Source organism: Mesocricetus auratus, unplaced genomic scaffold, assembly GCF_017639785.1.
Source record: "Mesocricetus auratus isolate SY011 unplaced genomic scaffold, BCM_Maur_2.0 Super-Scaffold_100011, whole genome shotgun sequence".
Taxonomy (NCBI): domain Eukaryota; kingdom Metazoa; phylum Chordata; class Mammalia; order Rodentia; family Cricetidae; genus Mesocricetus; species Mesocricetus auratus.
In genome coordinates, this window is record NW_024429195.1 from 415373 (window position 1) to 436196 (window position 20824).

The window sequence follows — 20824 nt, forward strand, 5'->3', positions numbered from 1 at the left end:
AAAAAGGTTGTAAAGTTAGAAATGCAGTTCCAACTTTGAGAACAGATATTTAAAGAGGGTCTTAATTTTACTGGTAAACATAACCATATTAAGCAAACAATCTGAACAATTTCAAAAGTTGTTTTACAATAATAAGCAAGAAATTTACATATTGTTTTCTTATTTAAAGTTATTGATAACAAACTCTAGGTTAGAAGTCTAAATATTACCTTTATTATCTGGAAAGGGAAGGATGATATCCACCAAGTCAAAAGATGCATGGCCATTAAAAAAAATACCTTTTCTAAGTTATATACTAACTTCTTTCTAAAATATATAATACTTGAAAAAAATTACCAACTCACCACCACATAATTATCTCTAAATCTAATGGCACATAAATGCATTTCATCAGAAATGAAATTCTTCAATGACTGTTAAAATGAGAATCAAAAATTATTATAATCTAGTTGTCTGGCTTGCAGCAAACATTAATCAGAAGTCATAATAAATCCACATGCTTCTTCAGACAACACATTAGTCAAGCCATTTTCTATGATGACGACATTGACTAATGGGCTCTGAGTTGGAAGGGTCAATCATAAACTCATCAAATGCTTCATTTAATTTCTTAATTTGGACAAACACAATTTGTTTATGGGAAAGATATCAGGTGTTCATGAATGAATAATGGCTATGAAACCAAACTCCATTAATCAGCTTCTGATTACAAATGACTTAGAGATTGTTTATTCTAATTTCATTCATTTGGATCAACAAAGAAAACATGAGCAAATGAAACCATTTGGAAAAAATGGCACACTTATTTCCCCATATTTAATAAGGCAATGATAAATATTCTTTCAGTAACTATATCAAAAGGATGTTATTAGTCACACTGATACCACCACTTGTTACAAGTCCTTTGTTAATGCAGAGGATTTGTAAAGACATCAGGTGAGAAAAAACAAAACACAAATTATTTTCCTCTTTGTTATGCTTACTTTGTAAGCTCTTTCTCCGTACTTTTTAAAAAAATTATACATTGTATAGTGTGTCATAAGGTCAGGCTTTAAAAATATAGCAACATTCAGCGTACTGTTTCATATTCTGTTCATTTGCACAACTGTATTATATAGAGGGGCAAGACTGGTACCTTAAGAACTGTAACTATCCCACTGTCTAGATCAAGCCAAAGTACAATATATTTTTGTTCAAATAAATTGTACGGGAAGGCATGCCATCATGTAAAATTATAAGAAAATAATTACAGTAATAGCAAATTTGGAGTGCTCTATAATACTTTTTAAAAAGTTACGTAAGGAAGAAGCAAATTTCATTGCAATTGCTAAAAGACACCTGTTTTCCGTCTACTTTTCTACTGACACTAACTGGCAATAAGGACTTTGCTGAACTATCTACCAATGACTGCTGTCTCGCCAGCAACCATCAGTTGTTAGGTTGGATAAACCAGCTGCATTTCCTCACTTAATTTGATCTGTGTTTAATTCCTTGCAGAACTTCATTGACACCAAACAGAATGCCTTGCCCTTGAGCTGTTGCTTGCCTTTGGCAACTAGAAGACACTGAAAGTAGATCACTGTGAGGAAAGAGTTAAATGGAGCTACTTCATAGTCCTTACTGGTCTCTCGTGTCACATGGTTACTGTTCTCAGAGGGCCCAGTTTTTTGGGCAGACATGGCTCTTACAATGCTCTAAAGTTTCTCTTCCTTTGCCTTCCCAGGCTAGAAAAGTTAGAGGCTCCAACTGTTTCAAGGGCAGGCAGAAATCTTGAAGGTGCATCTTAAACTATCTACATATTTATGGATAGTCAGCTAATAGAAATATATTCCAGAGTCTTTATTCAAAGAGTAATTCTAGATAATTAAATTTTAATATTTAAGATATATCTCATAATATTATAGCTACCAATAACTTATTCCTACAATAGAACTGGGTACATTTGAGATTTGTCATTTGAAACAATTGAAGGAAGTAAAACTATTAGTCTTGACAGGGTTTTCAAAGAATATGATTGCCTTCCTATGTAATCATTATCTTGCAGAATTAACAAATTTTAAAGAGTAGAAATCTCTGAATCTGGGAGTAGTGGTAAATGCCATTAACCCCAGCACTCAGGAGGTAGAGGCCGGCAGTTATCTGAGTTCAAGGCCAGCCCAGTCTACAAAATGAGTTTCAGGACAGCCAGGATTATACACACAGACACAGACACAGACACAGACACAGACACAGACACAGACACAGACACAGACACAGACTCAGACACAGACACAGACACACACACAGACACACACACACAGACACAGACACACACACATACACACACACACACACACACACACACCAAAAGCATGAAACAACCATGTTTTATTTAAATTTATGATTTGTCAGGCCATATTTATAACTATGGAGTTGTAAACTGGACATACCTGCTCACTGAATTAGACTTATTAAATGGACTGCAAAGAAGAAAGAAAAGCTATTTTGTGTGGTTTTGCATGTATAAGTTCCTCATCACAAAGTCCAATAATTTTTGTATCTCCTATCTATACATATCTATGTGTATATGAAAGGACATTAGGAACTACAGGCCTAAGTTACCCAAGATAACAGAAGCTCTTCTTCTCAAATCAAGGATGAAGGATAAAGAGGAACCACTGGAACCTCCCAGACTTGCATCCCCCTCTATTTCCTCACTATTTCATGCTACCTCTGTTTCTATGTGAATCTGTATAGCTAAAAATCTAAATTAAAAAGTAGTCATATAAGAAAGAAAGGTTAACCTCAATGATTTAGAATATATTATGGGTTGCATTACACATAGATCAGCTGCAATTCTGAGTCCACACTGATTTCACAACCAAAGAAAATACCCAATCCATTTGAATCCTGAGGTAAGCAACTATTTCCCCTGTCTTCACTGGCTAGCACTGTTGAAGCTGTCCATAAAAAAGATGGTTTAGATCCATTAATAAGAACATAGGAATGTAAAAAGAGGTGGTAAGAGATGCGGGTTACATTATTACTTTTAACAGCAAAGGCCAACAGTGAGTAAAACAATTCTTATTTTAAAATATTGGAGAAATTATTATGAAATAATATGCTCATTTATGTAAGAAAAATAATCCATGATTACTTTTTAATTTTTTAAGGATTTATTTATTTTTAACCTTTGTATGAGGGTTTCACCTGTATGTGTATATGTTGACTATGGGTTTGCCTTGCACCTGTACAAAAGAAGGTATCGGATCCCCTGGAACTGAAGTTACAGAGGTTGTGAGCTGCCATTAGGTGTGGGAACCAAACTGTGGGTCCTCTTAGTGCAAATGCTCTTAACCACCATGAGCAAACTCAGTTGTCCCCAAATTACTCTAAATTCCAGATTAGGATTTAATGTTAATGGTATTTTAATATTATTTATATAAGCTACCAGTAACATTTATTCATTCAGTTATACATCCAACAAGAATCAATAAACAAAAGTTTCTATTGCTCAAGTTATTGTGGACTACAAAATTGACAACTCACAAGGAATGAGGCACAGAAGCATCCTTAACAGTGTATTTATAATTGCTATGAGTACAAGATATGATACATATAATATATAATGTTATTTAATCACCATGATATAATGATATTAACATTAGTTATATCATGATATAGTAACTAATACACAGGGTCATTATCATATAATCATTATATATTATAAAATTATACAATGATAAATACTGTTGAAATTATATAATATATATAGACAAAATAAAAATTTACAGAGTTGAATGAGGCAATGCATGAACATAAGTGCATCATGTTCAAGAGATGCTACTTCTAATAGTATAAGACTGTAATACGAAATATATAAGTATGGGAAAATTCAAAACATTTCAAAAGATACAGAAAATACATTTAACAAAATGCAACATTTACTCCTGATAAAGTATTGAAGCAAAAGAGAAACATAGGAAGACATCTGAACCTGAAAAAACTCATCGATTAAACACCTCAGTTAAACATCATAATGGTGAAAGATTGATTGTCTCTATGTAGAAAATACCAACAAATCTCCAAGAGTCCGAATTTGCAAAACATTGGGATGCTAATCCACGTTAAGTGTTCAAAATGAATTCAGTTTCTACATACTAAGAATGAGCAATCTGAAATTCAAACTTATTTGCAATATTGCACCTAATGCAAAATGATTTAGAATCAGAAAACCTAGCTGAACTATTTTTTACACTTACTTTGTGTAATTGTAGTAACACAGCAGATTAGTGGTGGCTAAGGTTGAGAAGGATGAAGAGAAAATTGACTTCAAAAAGAATGTAGGGACTTTTTGGAGTAAATACTTTCTAAAAACTTAGGTTGTAGTTACACTGTTATACACATTTGTAAAGATTTGCTTGGGGAATTTAATCAAGTTCAAAACAAGCCTTTCTTATACTTCTTCCAACCAAAGAACAAACAGAAAATGAAGACAAGGCAAAAACAATGTTTTAAACGCTATCAATGCTGCTACTTAGAGATCACAACCACCATCAAGTTCATGTACATCATCCTAGGTGGTTTTTAATATAAATACTATCGCTTAATACTAAAAGAGAACTAAGCTACTGATATAGTTCAGGAGTTTTTTTTAAGTCTAAAATATGTCACAAATATATTAACAGTTTTATTTTTAAAAGTAGTAAAACTACTACTAGAAACATGAACTACAGTTTTCCTAGTAAGGCATGAACAAACATCTGAGTATGTAATAGTCCATCATGAATTCTATGAACATCAATAAAAGTTGTTGCTCTTAATAATTCAACCTAGTTCACAGGTAGGTCTTATATTCTCTAAGGTATGTACTATCTAATTTTCTTAAATAAAAATTTAAAACTGTAAAAAGTAATGAAATGCTAACTTTTGAGGGATCTCAGGGCAATTAAAAATAAAAAGGAAAAGATGAGGGAAATGATGTCAATACAGTATTCATATATGAAATCTCAAAAGAATACAAAGAATGAACATAAGAGCATAATGTATCATTTGGAAGAAAGAAAGGGTTCTGTGCTGCCATCAGCGTTTCCTAAATCTAGGGAAAGATTCAGTGCTTATACATCAAAAGGTTACTCTATTTAAACTTATTTAAACAATTTGATGATGGTGGTGGTGGTGGCAGTGGTGGGAGTGATGATAATGAAAGGGAAAAAAAAAAACCCAGTGTCTAAAATGTAATGAGTGATCCTATTAGTTCCACCAGAATAAAATCATACAGTCTACGTATGTGGTCTTTTCAGCCACATCTGTCATGAGCCATTCTTATATCACCAAATGCAAACTACTGAGCACATGTTTACTAGATGAGATGGGAAAGTATTCACCATTTGATTTTTTGCTCAAAAGAAAACTGCTACAGGATAACAGGTGACAATTCTTTGTAGTCTGCTCTTAGGGTTTCTAGGCTCTTCAGAATCTAGGCTCAATATAATCTCATCAATAAAGAAAAAATCTTAACAAAATTATGTTAAACAATAGATAGACGACACAGAAAGTAGATTTTCAACCATTACGTTCTTAATATTCAAATACTCTGTTTGGGTAGGAAGTGTGAGTAGGATACAGAAACCAATTGTAAAATACTTAAAACATAGGGAAATGTATATTAAGTAATGATTATATAGCAAATGCCCAATAACTGCAACTCATTATTTTTAAGACTTCATGGATCACATTTTCATTAAGCATTGGGTAAAATAATTTGATAGTCCCCTCCAAAGCTTTGCTATACTAAAACAGAACTTATACTTAATATAGAATGCTTTCAACAATAAAGGTTTTATCCAATTTTTTTAACTTATCTAAAATCCGCATGATGAACTTTTGGTAAACTTTTTTAGTCTGTTACTTTACTCTTAGGGGAAAAAGATCTATAATTCTCCTTTTAAGAAAAGATTGACTATTAGTACACAATTTTAATGGCTTAAAGTTTAAAAATATTGAAAGGTAATCAATTCTAAGAAACTAACTATATAATTCCACATTAGATAAATTGTTTGCGATGATTCTAAACCACTTAAAAATGACCCCCACATCTGATGTGTAAACAGCCATCTAAACCTTACACACTTGTCAGTCTTTCAGTAATGAAGTCGGGGAAAATAAATTCACAGACACCCAAGTGAATTGGCACTGTAAGTGACAGAAGCCCTTCTAAATCCTTTGTTTACACTGGGGATTAGTGAAGTAGATTTGGAGTTGCACACTGAACAGTCCATGGTCAAGGGAACCTGCTCCCTGTCAGCCCGCAGGGCATAAGGACAAAGCATGGTCCTGGTAGGAAGTGACCCATAAACATATTCCTACCCAGGATTTATACAAAGCCAGTCTGCCTCACAGAAACTCCATATGACCATTAACTGGCCTGCAAGGCCTGCCAGGAGGCCTAATTACAGGTCTACAGAGCCCAATAACAAAAGCTGAAGGGCTTTAGCCTAGGGATGATCTGCTTTATACTGACTTGATAGAGTCCATATAGAGGACCCAAAAGAAAGAGGTTTAGCTTTAAAATTCTCCCCAGAGATCCAGCATTGTACTCTAGCCTAGAAGGCCCACATGCAACATACTTCAGTTAGGCTTAAACATACCACTCTCTCAGAATTAACATTCAACTACTGTCTGCTTAACATCTGCTCGAACATGGCGAGTTGCTGTGATACTGTCAGACTCTCACGGATAGCTTTCTTCTTACCAAATACTATTTGAGGTAAATAACAACCATTCAAATAAAAACATGAAAAATGCTAAAACAGATAATATACCTTTTAAAAGCAAGTTACTTAGTATTTCATTTAGAAAACAGTTTTATCTTTTTGGAGTAAAAAGACAAACATCAGATTCATTGTGGTAAATAAAGTTAAACTAACATTATCATTTTAATTTGCATCCAAGCTATTCAATTTTACATAGAACTCTGAAGTTTGCAAAAACTACACGTGATGAAAAAAGTTTTAACAAATACCTATTTTAAAGTAATGTTTTAAATTTTTTATTATGTCTAACAATTTATGTATGCTAGCATGAGAAGATGTGACTCAGCTTTTCTAATAACTTCATAAACTCATTCAGGTGATACCATAAAGAACTGCTGAATTTCCCACATAAAATTATTTTGGGAATGCTAAGGACTTTACTGTAATAATTTATTTCACTCTCATAATAGCTCTGAAAGTTCATATTGTTATTTTCATTTTATGAATGAACAAGTGACAGTCAGCAAGCATTAGCAATGTTGCTATAGGTTTTTCAGCAACCAGGAGTAACGCCTCAGGCTCCCAGCTGCAGAAATAAATACCATATTAAAATGCTTCTCACATTAAATTGCTAACATTTACTGGAACAGTTCGGGCCAGAGAGTTTATAGCATTTTATAGGTATTAACCTAAATTCCATTAACAACAAGATAAGGCTATAAAGGAGAATGACTTGTCTAAGTGGAAATTATGTTAATGATCCATCGAATCAGCAACAATTTAGACTACTGACATGACCTCAAAGAGATCACACAGAGAAAATGAATCTAAAAACTACTGAATGAACTTTTTCATCATTTGCTCTGCTTGGGAATAGGGGAGTGTCCTAACATGAAAGCCTCTGCCACAACAATTCATCCTATTTCAGGGGTCAGAAACCTATGGAGCAATCTCTCTGTCAGCTGTAAAACGGTAAAGCAGAATAGCTTTCTATGGTCCCTGAAGTAGTTAACTGTATCAATTATCTTAATTTGTAATTCTTGGAATCACAAGTATTTAATGCTAGACTGAAATTAGGTGTTGGAACTCCTGAGATCAAAAGTCTATGTGAAGAAGAGGGATCAGGACTTTGTTTCAGAGCACCTAATAGGTAACTGAGGAAATCCAATCTCAATTTAATATGCTGCAGAGGAACTGAGGCACTTATGGTAAATTGCTAAGTAAAACTTATGATACGGGGTATGTATATATGCATACAACTAATCTAGATGTGCTTAACAATTAACCAACTTCTATTCCAGAAAGGATCACTGAAATGCAGGTACCAAAATTTAGGAAAGGAAATTAAAATTTATAACATTAATCTAGATTTTCCAAAGCTATACAACTATATGCTATGGATGTTCTATATAGTAAAGGAAGAAAAGCTTTTTCGTGAGTTAAACTCTATTTCTTTTGCATTATGAATCAAAATCACTTCAGAATATAAAGCAAATCTGAAGTTAGAACTTATTGTACTGTAAGGTAAATATATAGTAAGTTTACAGAAAATAAAATATGCATTTGGTAATATTATCTGTTACTCTCCTTTCCTACCAAAAAAGTTCAAGCACTGAAACTACAGATAGTAAGAGATCAAAAGTGCTAATCAGCTATGCAAGTTTTTATGATATTGTAAAATGGAGTTAATTACCTATGATAAAGGACTTACAAAAGTACTTTGAAAACTTTAGGTACAATCCAAAGTGTCATAGACATTATTTAGATGATAAAGTACTATTATATGGAGGTTTTAAGGCACGTTGCTTTACCAAACACAAAATAAAAGAAATTCCTAATTTTCCTCATGGCATTGGCAATATCATTTAAAAGATTCATGTAGCAATAATTATAACAGACACAAGCAGTTAACTGAGCTGAGCATAGGGGAAGGAAGGAACGTCATGGTTATGCTAAAAGACCTTTCTCAAAATAGGAGAGGAAATTGAAGAGGTGTGGGGGACAATTATATAAGAAGTACTTCCTCTTTATACTGGGGGAAAACATTCATCTTCTTTAGGCTCATGAAAATACTTAGTATAAAATGAGTGGTTGGGGGGGTTTGAAACAAGCAGATCATACTGGAATGGTGCTATCAAGTCAAACAACAGTGAAATCAAGAGTAATGGAGACAAGTCCTTAGGTGAAACTCATCTTCCTTCTTCTTCCTGTTTTGATTGATAATCATGCTTCATAATATTTCTGTCATATATTAACTTAAAATTTATATTTACAAAGCCATACTATATCTTAGTTACCAAAAACTTTATTTTTTGGGATATCACAAAATTCATTCATCAGTTACAATTACCACTTAAATATTTCTGAAGCTTTTAAATTTATTTTTAGGTGAGCATATAAAGTAATAGGCAATTAGGGCATTTCATGAATACATGTCATTTTACTTTGCCCTCAATCATTCCCCTGTCCCAGTTTCCCTGAGGGCTGGTTCCCTTCCTTAGACAGTCATCCCATTCTCCGTTCATGTCAAATGTATCCATTACTTTCTCTGCATCCCCAAGTTAAGATTTCTTCCAACACTCTCATAATCACCTTTCTAGCTTCATCATCTACACATATATATGCAAATATATACACATATGCAATTTTAATTTTATGTTCTATATATAACATGGTATTTTGCTGTCTGAATCTGCTTATTTCATTTAATATTACCAGTTCCACCCACTTTCTTGCAAATGTCATGATTTCATTATTTTTTTCAGCCAATTAAAATTTCACTGTATGTATATCTCATTTTCTTTGTTCATCTGCTGACATCTAGGCTGGGTCCATTTCTGCTATCATGAAATATGCAGTAATGAATACAGAAGTACAAGTATGTCTGTGGTACTCATTTAAAGTCCTTCCAGTATATACCCTATTCATAGTTCCTTTAGTAACTTCTACTCTAATTCTCACAGTGAGCAAATATTCAAAGGTTTAAAATTTCAAATGATTAATTTCTTCATAAATAACTTATCTATCGGGGATTAATAGTTGGAATTTTATTATGGCATTATAATAGAGACAAAAGCTATTGGAGAAAGGGAATAGGAGAAAACAAATCAAAACATGAGCAAAAAGTTTCAGGTAGAAAAGAACATAGACAATTCAGGGAATAATTATAGGTTACAGTTATGAAGTCTAAGAAATGAATTTTTTAGAGTTTGTTAATCTCTTTGACACATACACAAAGGACTCTACATTCTACTACAGAAACATTTGTCCACCCATATTCATTGCTGCTCTATTTATGGTAACCAGAAATTTCAAAAGCCTAGATGTGCATTAACAGATGAATGGATCAAGAAAATGTAGTACACTAACACAATGGAATATTACTCATGTATTAAAAGAAACAAAATCATAAAAGTTGAAAGCAAATGGATGGAGCTAGAAAACACAAACCATCCTGAGTGAGAAATTCCAGATTTAAAGAGACAAATATGGTGTGTATTCTATTATATACAAATGCCAGCTTTTAAGCCTTTTATAGGCTTGCTACCATACATATAATCAGAGGTTAGGTACAGAACAAGGGAAGGAGGAAGGGAATTCCCAATGGAGGGGAGGATTAAATGGAGAGAAAAGGAAAGAAAGAACAGAGTAAGGGAGAGAATGGGGAATGGCAGCTAATACAAATGGTCATTTGAGAAATCATATGGAAATTTCCTACAGTAAAAACTGGTTAAAATATATACTCATTTGAAGTAAATATAAATGGAATCACCAAATAACAGGGGATAAAAAAAAATCCCAACTAGCCACCTCACCATCAAGTGAGTCCTCCAGTGCCAGAAATGGGTTACATCTAATTGAATCGTTGGTCAAAGAAGCACTATGAGCATCCCCAGTCAACTCAGGCAATGGCTTTTCACAAACTGAAAGTAAGGCCCTGTTGCTGCAGAGAGCACATACACAGCACAGTAAACACAGAGAAGTGGTATTAGTACTTAACTAGGGCCTTCACCCCTAAGGACTAGTGTTCATGGTGCTAAAAGGTACTGTGCATGGTACCAGGAGAGAAAGGTAAACACCACCCAGCTACAAACCCACACCTACGAACACCTGTTTTTTTTTTTTTTTTTTTTTTTTTTTTGGTTTTATGAGATAGGGTTTCTCTGTATTGTTTTGGAGGCTGTCAGACCAGCCTGGCCTCGAACTCACAGAGATCCACCTGCCTCTGCCTCCCGAGTGCTGGGATTAAAGGCGTGCGCCACCACTGCCCAGCTCGAACACCTGATTTTTGACAAAGAAGCTAATGCTATACAATGGGAAAAAAAGAAAGTATCTTCAACAAATGGTGCTGGCGTAACTGGATGTAGACATGTAAAAGATTGCAGATAAATCCATTAAAACAAATTTTAAGTCTAAAAGGATTAAAGACCTCAAAAGAAATCCAACCACGCTGAACCTGTTAGAAGAGAAAGAAAGTAGGAGGTACCCTTGAATGATTTTGGTACAGGAGAACGCTTCCTGAACAAAACACCAGTAGCACAGACAGACACTGAGAATGACAATTAATAAATGGGACCTCCTGAAACTGAGAAGCTTCTGTAAGGCAAAGGACACAGTCTAGCAAAACAAAACAGCAGCCCACAGAATGGGAAAAGGACTTCACCAACTCCACGTCTGACAGAGGGTGATCTCCAAAATATACAATGAACTCAAGAAGCTAGCCACCAAAACACCAAACAATCCAATTAAAAAGTGGGGTGCAGAACTAAATAGAGAAATTTCAATAGAGGAGTAAAAAATGACTGAAAGACACTTAAGAAAGTGTTCAACATCCTTAGCCATCAGGGACATGCAATTCAAAACAACTGTGAGATACCATCTTACATTGGCCAGAATGGCTAAATTCAAAAGGACAAATGACAGTGTATGCTACAGAGGATGTGGAGAAAGAGGAACCACCCCTCCATTGCTGGTGGGAGTGCAAACTTGTAAGACCACTTTGGAAATCACTATGGCAGTTTCTCAGGAAAATGGGAATCAGTCTACCTCAAGATTCAGCAATTCCTCTCCTGGGCATATATCCAAAGAATGCACATTCATACAACAAGGATATATGTTCAACTATGTTTATAGCAGTGTTGTTTGTAATAGCCAGAACCTGGAAGCAACCTAGATGCCCCTCAGCTGAAGAGTGGATAGAGAAAATGTGGTATATTTACACAGTAGAGTACCACTAAGCAGAAAAAAAAAAACAATGGAATCTTGAAATTTGCAGGCAAATAGATGGAAGTAGAAGAAACCATCCTGAGTGAGGTAACCCTGTCACAAAAAGACAAGCATGGTATGTACTCACTCATATGTGGTTTTTAGACATACAGCATAGGGTTACCAGCCTACAAATCCATACCGCCAGAGGAGCTAGGAAGGACTCCAAGAGAAAAACCCATGATCCCCTGAAGAAGGGGAGGGGACAAGAACCCCTGAGCATATTGGGAACATGGGGGTGGGGGGTAGAAGGGAGGGGTAGAGGAAGGAGATGGAAAGGGAAGAGGAGGAGAAGGGGGTAGGAGAACAGGAGGACTAAGACAGAGGAGGAATAGAGGAGGGCAAGAAAGGAGATGTCTTGATAAAGGGAGCTAGTACAGGTTTGGAGAGAGGCCTAGCACAGAGGAAATGGTAGGGCATCCACAGGGATGACCCCAACTAAGAATCTAGGCAGTGGTGGAGAGGCTGCCTTTGATGCCCTTCTCCTATAATGAGATTATAGAGCCATGACCCAGTAGCTGATCATAGCAGAGACAGGCACGCACAGCTGAGCACTGGAATCCAGTTGTGGAGAGTGAGGAGATGAGCAAATGAACCAAAACAGAACTGGAGATAATCGCAGAAACAGTTTCCAGACCTAAGGAGAGGCACGCAGGCCCTAGTGTAATGCAGGGGAACCAGCATTGGACTGAACCAGGCTCTCTGAATATGGGTGCCAGCTAGGAGGTCAAGGCAGTCTATGGAACCTCTAAGAGTGGAGCCAGTGTTTATTCCTAGGTCACAAATGGAGCCCATTCCCTAAGGAGGGATGCTATTGCAGTATAGATAGGGAAAGGAGGGCCTGGGTCCTCCCCCAAATGATGTGATAGACTTTGATGATGCCCCCTGGAGGGTCTCACTGTCCCTGGGGAGTGGGTGGGCTGCGGGTGTTGGTGGGAAGCATGGGAGGGCAAGGGAATGGGGGGATGAATATGTAAATAAGAGTGTTTCTAAAATTAAAAAAGAAGTTGAAAATATATACAGACAAAAAATGATAAGTGTGTGGATCCATTGCACAGAATTTAAAGAGTCTTAAACAGGAATAAAACTGTTTTTGCACTGACAGACACTGGGTACTTTTTAGAATTATGAAATGGTGAAACTGTTTACCACAAAAATCCTAGCATGAGCTAGGATTAGGCACTCCATTTTTATAATTGTTTTCATAATAACCCTGCAAGACAGGTACCATACCTACCTCTCATTGATGATGGATTTATGATACAAATAATCTCCAAACCTAAAGACTTTCAAAAAACTAACTAAAACTGTAATAAACTCTAATTGACATACTAGTGAATCGTTTGTATATTGCAGTTGAGAATATAAAACGGTTTATCTAATATGGAAATTAGTTGGAGGTTTTTAAAGAATTAAAGGATTGCCAAATGGATATACTTTTCAAACATCACATGAAAGATATAAAAACCCACATATTAAGCGGGGTGGTGGTGGTGCACACCTTCAATCCCAGAACTTGGGAGGCAGAGGCAGGCAGATCTCTTTGAGTTCCAGGCCAGCCTGGTCTAAAAAGCTAAATGAGAAAACCTGTTTCGAAAAATTAAAAAAAAAAAAGAAACAAAACCAAAAACCCACATATTACAAAAGTTTCTCTTTTTACGAAATGGCAGAGACAGAAGGCAGATTGGTAGTTGTCAAAAACAAAGAAAATGAGAAGAAACGATTAAAAGAAAAGGGATTGTCTTAAGGAGGCTGATATCAAGCTTTTCCTCTCTGCTCCTCCAAGTTTGTGTGCTTATTGATAGTCCACACCACCCAGTTATCTACTTTCCCTCTGAGGCAATAAAGCATCCTCAAAATTAACACTGGGCATTTTTCAAAGAAATATAAAGCGTTACATCATTCTATTCATAGTTGTAGCATGAAAAACAGCAGTATGATGAAAAAGTAATCACTGAATTAGTGATCATGAAAAGTAGCATAAATTTTTCATAAAGCAGTTTAGCACAATGTATGAAAACCTATCCTATATATTAATACTCTATAATCTCAAAAAATTATTTCTATAGTAATTTACAGTAACAATAGTTAATGCAAGAGATCCTTTAGTCAATGTGCACATATGTATTTTCTCAAAAACATAAGATCTGTCATTTGGTGGTCTGGAATTACCATTGAATCCTCAATTTGTCAGACTGGAAGAGATAAGTTCTTTATAAACCCTTAAAAGATAAGTAATACACACACACACACACACACACACACACACACACACACACACGCACGCACACACCTGCACACAAACACAAAGATTTAAAGTTAACTATATAGAAAATTATGATGAAGAACACAGCATGGATTTTTAGACATTGTAAGAAATAAATGTTATTTCATAAAAGTTAATTTTCAACACTTACCAGCAGCTTCAAGAACCAATTGTAGTCTGGCTTTGGCCTGCTCAGCTGGTGGCTAAAAATCAACCATAAAAGACATTTCCAGGTCAGTTTTAACAGAGGGATCTTTAAATTAGAGCACCACAAGGCATAAAAAAGGTCGAAAGCCTTATCACAATCACTATTACTATCATCTAAATTCTATCATAGTAATACTCCACAACCAATTCACTCACCTATAATATCAAATCACCTTTCAGTTAATATAATCTAAGAATAATGAGGCTGTTTGGTTGTTACCTAATTCTGTACCAATAAGCAATAACACAAATAACTGTAAGCCCAATAATGAGGCAAAGGCCAAGTATTTAAGAACAGATTCTCAAATTGCATTACTTCCTTGCATACAGAAACATTCAAATGACCTATCTTTATTTAAACAAATAACAGAAGTTTTCTAACTATATTTGAAATAAGCAATTGTGTGGAACAGAAGATATAAAATACCACACATATTTTCAGTTCCTGTTAGCTTCCCTAAAACTGCCAAACAAGAGAACATATTCTATCGATAATGTTGAATCTAATTTCCTAACGGTGATTTCATTTCTAAGATTTGGTGATGATATACTTATGGAATTCAAACACAGAACATAACCTGGTTTTATTACTATAACAGACTAGTTAAAAAGTAATTTTAGAACTTAGGACTTCACTTTGACATACACTTATAAACATGTCTCAAAAAACCAGATAAACAATGTAAATAATACAAAATTTCCTTTATGAACAAAAATGCAAAAATACACAATAAAATACTTGCAAACCAAATCTAAGATCACATTACAAACACCATCTACCATGATCAACTAGGCTTCACCCAGATATGTGGGGATGGTTCAATATACAAAAATCAATAACTGCATCATATAAACAAACTGGAAGACAAAAACCACAGATCACCTCCTAAGAGGTAACAAGGGCCTTTAATAAAATCCAACACCCCTTCATGATAATAGTCCCGGATACATTAGGGATAAAAAGGATACTCAACATAACAAATGCAGTTTGCAGTAAGCCCATAGCCAATATCAACTTAAATGTAGAAAAACTGAAAACAATTTAACCATAATCAGGAATAGGACAAGGTTGTCCAGAGTCTCCATCTCCATACATATACTATATAGTACTTAGCTAGAGCAGTAAAACAACTGAAGGAGATCAAATTGAAAAAAATAAAGAAGTCAAAGTATCATTATTTTTGGATGATATGACAGTAAATGTAAGTGACCCTAAAAATTCTATTGGGGAACTCATTGAATACAAAATTTACTCACAAAAAGAATCTATATATAAGTGCCAAATGGACTTAGAAAGAAATCAGGGGCATCAAAGTAGCCTCAAATAATACAAAATATCAGGGGGTAACTCTGCTAAGCAATTGAAAGACTTGTATAATAAAAACTTCAAGTCTTTTAAGAAAGAAATTGAAGAAGATATCAGAAGATGGCAAGATCTCCCAAGCTCATGGATTTGTGGGATTAGCATAGTAAAAATGACTACCCTATCAAAAGTAATCTACTGGTTCAATGCAACCCCCATCAAAATTCCAACAGAATTCTTAATAAACTTTGAAAGGAATATATTCAACTTCATATAGAAACACAAAAAAAGGGAGGACAGCTAAAGCAATCCTGAATAATAAATGATGAAGATCTCACCATTCCCAATTTCAAGCTGTACTTAGAGCAATAATAATAAAAACTGCATGGTATTGACATAAAACAGACACTTTGATCAATGGATTCAAATTGAAAACTCAGATATAAATTCACACATCTTGGTTCCCCTGATTTTTGATGAAGACAGAAGAAATACACACTGGATAAAAGGCAGCATCTTTAACTAATGCTGCTAAACAAAATGTTTGCATTTAGAAGAAAGGAAATAGAACCTTATCTATGAAGGTGCACAAAGCATTAACTCCAGATGGATCAAAAACCACAACATAAAACCAGATACACTGAACTTGATAGACGAGAAAATGGTGAACAACCTTGAATTCATGATAGTCAGAGAAGACTTTCTGAACAAAACACTAATAGAGCAGGCACAACAATTAATAAACAGGACAATATGAAACTGAAAAGCTTCTGTAAGGCAAAGGACACCATCAATAGGAAAAAAAAGAAGCCTACAAAATGAGAAAGATTTTTACCAACTCCATATCCAATAGAGGGATAATATAAAACCTATATAAAAAAACTCAAGAAACTAGATATCAACAACACAAATAATCCAATTACAATATGAGGTATAAATCTAAACAGAGAATTCTCAATAGAGGAATCTCAAATGGCTAAGAAGCACTTAAAGAAATGTTCATCATCCTTAGCCATCAGGGAAATGCAAATCAAAATGACTTTGAGATTCCATTTTATATCTGTCAGAACGGTTAATATCAATAGCACAAGTAACATCTCATGCTGGAAAAGATGTGGAACAAGGGGAACACATCTGTTGGTGAAGTACAATCTTGTACAATCATTTAAATCAATATGGTGGCTCTTCAGAAAACTGGTAATCAATCTATCTCAAGACCAAGCTATAAGACTCTTGGCCATATACCTGAAAGACACTCCATACTACCACAAAGACCTTTGCTTTATTCTTAATAGCTAGAACCTAGAAACAATATACATGTACCTCAACTACAGAATGGATAAAGCATATGTGGCACATTTCCACAATGGATAATTACTCAGCTGTTAAAAAACGACATTATGGCTAGGCATTGTTGGCGTGTGCCTTTAATCCCATCACTCGGGAGGCAGAGGCAGGTGGATCTCTGTGAGTTCGAGGCCAGCCTGGTCTACATAGCATTTGCCAAGACAGGCTCCAAAGCTACAAGGAGAAACCCTGTCTTGAACGCCCCCCCACCAAAAAAGAAAAAGAAAGACATTATGGAATTTGCAGGTAAATGGATGGAACTAGAAAAAAAAAAACCCATTCCGAGTGAGGTAACACAGACCCAGTCTAATAAATATGGTATGTTTCACTTATACATGGATATTAGCCATGAAATAAATGATAAGCAACCTATAATCCATAGGCCCAGACAGCTTAGGCATAGAGTAAGGGACTAGGTAGCATACATGGATTTCCCTAGGAGAGGGAAATAGAATAGATTTTAAGGTAGGCAGGTGGGACAGAAGTGAGATGATTAGGTGCTATGGTGGCACAGAACTTGCAGGAGTAGCTAACCAATGACTGATTTGACTTAAAACATGTTCCACAAGAAGAAACTCATATGCAACAGTGCTTGGGTGACCAAGAGCCAGAGACTAGATAACCCAGAGAGTGAGAACAAAGCCAAACACTACTGGTCTAAAATAATCAATAAAATGACTCCTAATGATATTCTGCTATACTCATAGATCATTGCCTATTCCAATCATAATCAACGAGGTTTCCTCTGGCAACAGATGTGAACACTAGAGACCCACAGCCCAGCATTAGGTTGAGAGAGAGTCCTTGGAACACACAGCTCTAAATTAGATATCTCCATCAAATCACTCCCCCTAGAACTTAGGGAAGACCATGGAAGAGGAGGTGGAAATGTAAGAGCCAGAGAGGATGGAGGACACCAGGAGAACAAAGCTCTGTGATTCAACTAAGCAAGGCTCATATGAATAACAGAGACTGAAGCAGCAAGCACAGGGCCTACACAGGTCTGCATCAGGTCTTCTTTGCATATATTATTAGCTTTCTTTTTTATTAAAAATTTTATTTTTAAATTGAAATTCAAATTAGAAACAAGGTTTCTTCACATGTCAATCTCACGTCCCTCTCCCTTTCCCTCCCCTCCTCCCACCCCCTCCCACCACTCACCCATATATGAGAGAGTACATGCCATGTTTCTCTTTTTGTGACTGCATTACCTCACTCAGAATGGTTTCTTCTAGTGTCATCCATTTGCCTGCAAATCTCAGGATTCCATTGTTTTTTTTCTGCTGAATAGTACTCCATTGTGTAAATGTACCACATTTTCTCTATCCACTCTTCAGTTGAGGGGCATCTAGGTTGCTTCCAAGTTCTGGCTATTACAAATAATGCTGCTATGAACACTGTGGAACAGACATCCTTGTTGTATGAATGGGCATCTTTTGTTTTTGAGATAGTCTCTTACTAGACCTACATGGCCAGGAAGTCCACAACATCCTCCTATCTCTGTCCTCATTCCCCAACTTGGGGTTGTACGACTGTGGCATCAAGCTTTGGCTTTTACATTGGTGTTAAGGATTTGAACTTGTTTCCTCATATTCACATAAGCAAGCACTTTACTCACTGAGGTCTCTTTAGCCTCAGATTTCTTAAAAGTCGTATTCCTTGAGTCAGCAATGCTTTCTAGTTGCCTGAGTGACAGTATCAAGGAAACATAGAAATTTTTTTTATTCTTTTCAAACAAGATAAAGCAATCTTAATTTTTAAAAATAAAGCCATTTTAGATTACTTCCAAAATCTTCTCATATAAGTTTTTACCAACTATAAACTTATAGCATATAATATCACAGATCAGATGCATAAAAGACACCATAAACATGGTATTCAGATACAGTTATTTGGCCAATTATTTCGTATTATACACAAACATTTCCTTCAAATGGCAGGGAGTTACTTATCCTTCCCTGTTTTGAACAAGGAAAGTCTCTGAGTCATGAGGGGAAAGGAGTTAAAGTAGATATACACAGTGTGCCACACTAGCAAATACAATTTACTATAAAATTAATTTAAAATCTAACCTTGCTAATAAAAGTAATTATGCAACAAAAATGGCTGAACAGGGAAAATGATGAGGCAGATTTTTTAATGGTTATGGTACAGGAGATTCTGATTAAAATTGATGGGTATAATTTTATAATTTATACCCTTGAGGGATTTGATCCATTCAATATTCCTTTCATCAGCCCAAATTATATAGGTGGTTTAAGTATGCCTGGGTAACCATGAAGAAACCTGCTTCAGGACTGAAGAGTACCCTAGAAGAGAGAGGAAATATCATCTCTCAGGGAAGATCAAGTTAAAGTAGGTAAACAGATCCTCATAATGATGTGTTACTTGTTAAACTTATATACCAAATCTTGAATATGTAACCATCCATCACTCCAAGGTTTCCCTGATGCACTTTCCAATCCTCCTCCTCAGGCCTTAATAGTTTAAACATTCTCAGCAAAGAGAAAACTCACACTAGATACTTGACATACAAAGCACACTTAACACACTTTAATATTAAGGAAGACAGAACAAGATTCCTCCTTAAGCTCTGCCTAATGTCCAAGCAGGAAGAGCAGTTACATCATATAGGAAATAGGGAAATGCCATGTGTTCTTGCAGGAGAACGTTTCAGATGAATACTATAAAAGGAACAGTCATGACCTTTTTTTCAGTTTTTTTTAAATAGTGGACATGAGGATGAATATGAGGCAAAATCCTTTTAAACTGCTACAGAAGTTAGGGGATATTTTACTCTAAATACCAGAGTAAAAACTGAAAAACACTTTACAATCAGAAAGTGTAGTTCTATTTTAGCACGTAGTTTTAGGGTTGTTTAGGGTTCCTGTTGAAATAACAGGAACAATATAGAATCTTGAAATATTCAGGTACATTCCCAATGCTCAGTATCATCCATGTCCTTGTGGTTTGCAGGAAACTGTCCAAACATAACAATTTAGTAGATGGCTCTATTATTACCTCAAATATAAAATATTTCTATCTAGAATTCAGGAAGTCGAAAGTGCTAATATACATTCTGAGGAGATTCAAAAGTTCTGTGGGGTGTTTTAAATACATTTTAACTGAAACACTAGAAATCAAATAATGGTATATGCCAACAAATATAACTTATTTTTAAGCAATCCGATGTAATAGTGCCATAACTGTGCCTATTATAAGATTTGTTACTAGGAAATCTCTCCAACTGCAACATTTACTTTTACTGTATTCGAACTTCTGCTACAGAGGCTGCCCAAATGGAGAACAACCATGGCCCAGCACTGACTGCTGGTAATTTTATTGTAAATATTCTGGAAGTTATAAAGCCAAAATTGACACGTAAAGAATTTTCAAGTAGTCTTTAATTTTTCAAGCTGTATTAATTGAAACTTGCAAGCTTATTAATTGTATGTGAAATTTGTATAAAAGGTAAATATAAATGCAATATGACTCAAGAACAGAAATGAGGGGAATCAATGATTTTATTTTTCTCATTGCACTTCTATTTGCTCTGTTTGCACCCAGACCATGTTAAACAGTGCCACAACACTCAATACAAACGAGGGATTGGCAAGATCTAAAAAAGAAAGTCAGTGGTAGGAGAATGAGGCCCGTCATAATATACAGACAGGACCCTACCAATAAAGCCTGAGCTTTAAC

At 35.3% G+C, this 20824-nt stretch overlaps 1 protein-coding gene across 5 annotated transcripts in view; it reads right to left on the bottom strand.

Annotated features, from left to right (window-relative positions):
* Positions 1-20824, bottom strand: part of Rsrc1 (arginine and serine rich coiled-coil 1) — a 306538-nt gene that overhangs the window by 120460 nt on the left and 165254 nt on the right. For all 5 annotated transcript variants that reach the window (XM_040754324.1, XM_040754325.1, XM_040754327.1 and 2 more), the window contains exon 6: positions 14417-14468. In XM_040754324.1, coding sequence (XP_040610258.1) covers positions 14417-14468 — 52 coding nt within the window. The remainder of the gene's footprint in view (positions 1-14416; positions 14469-20824) is intronic.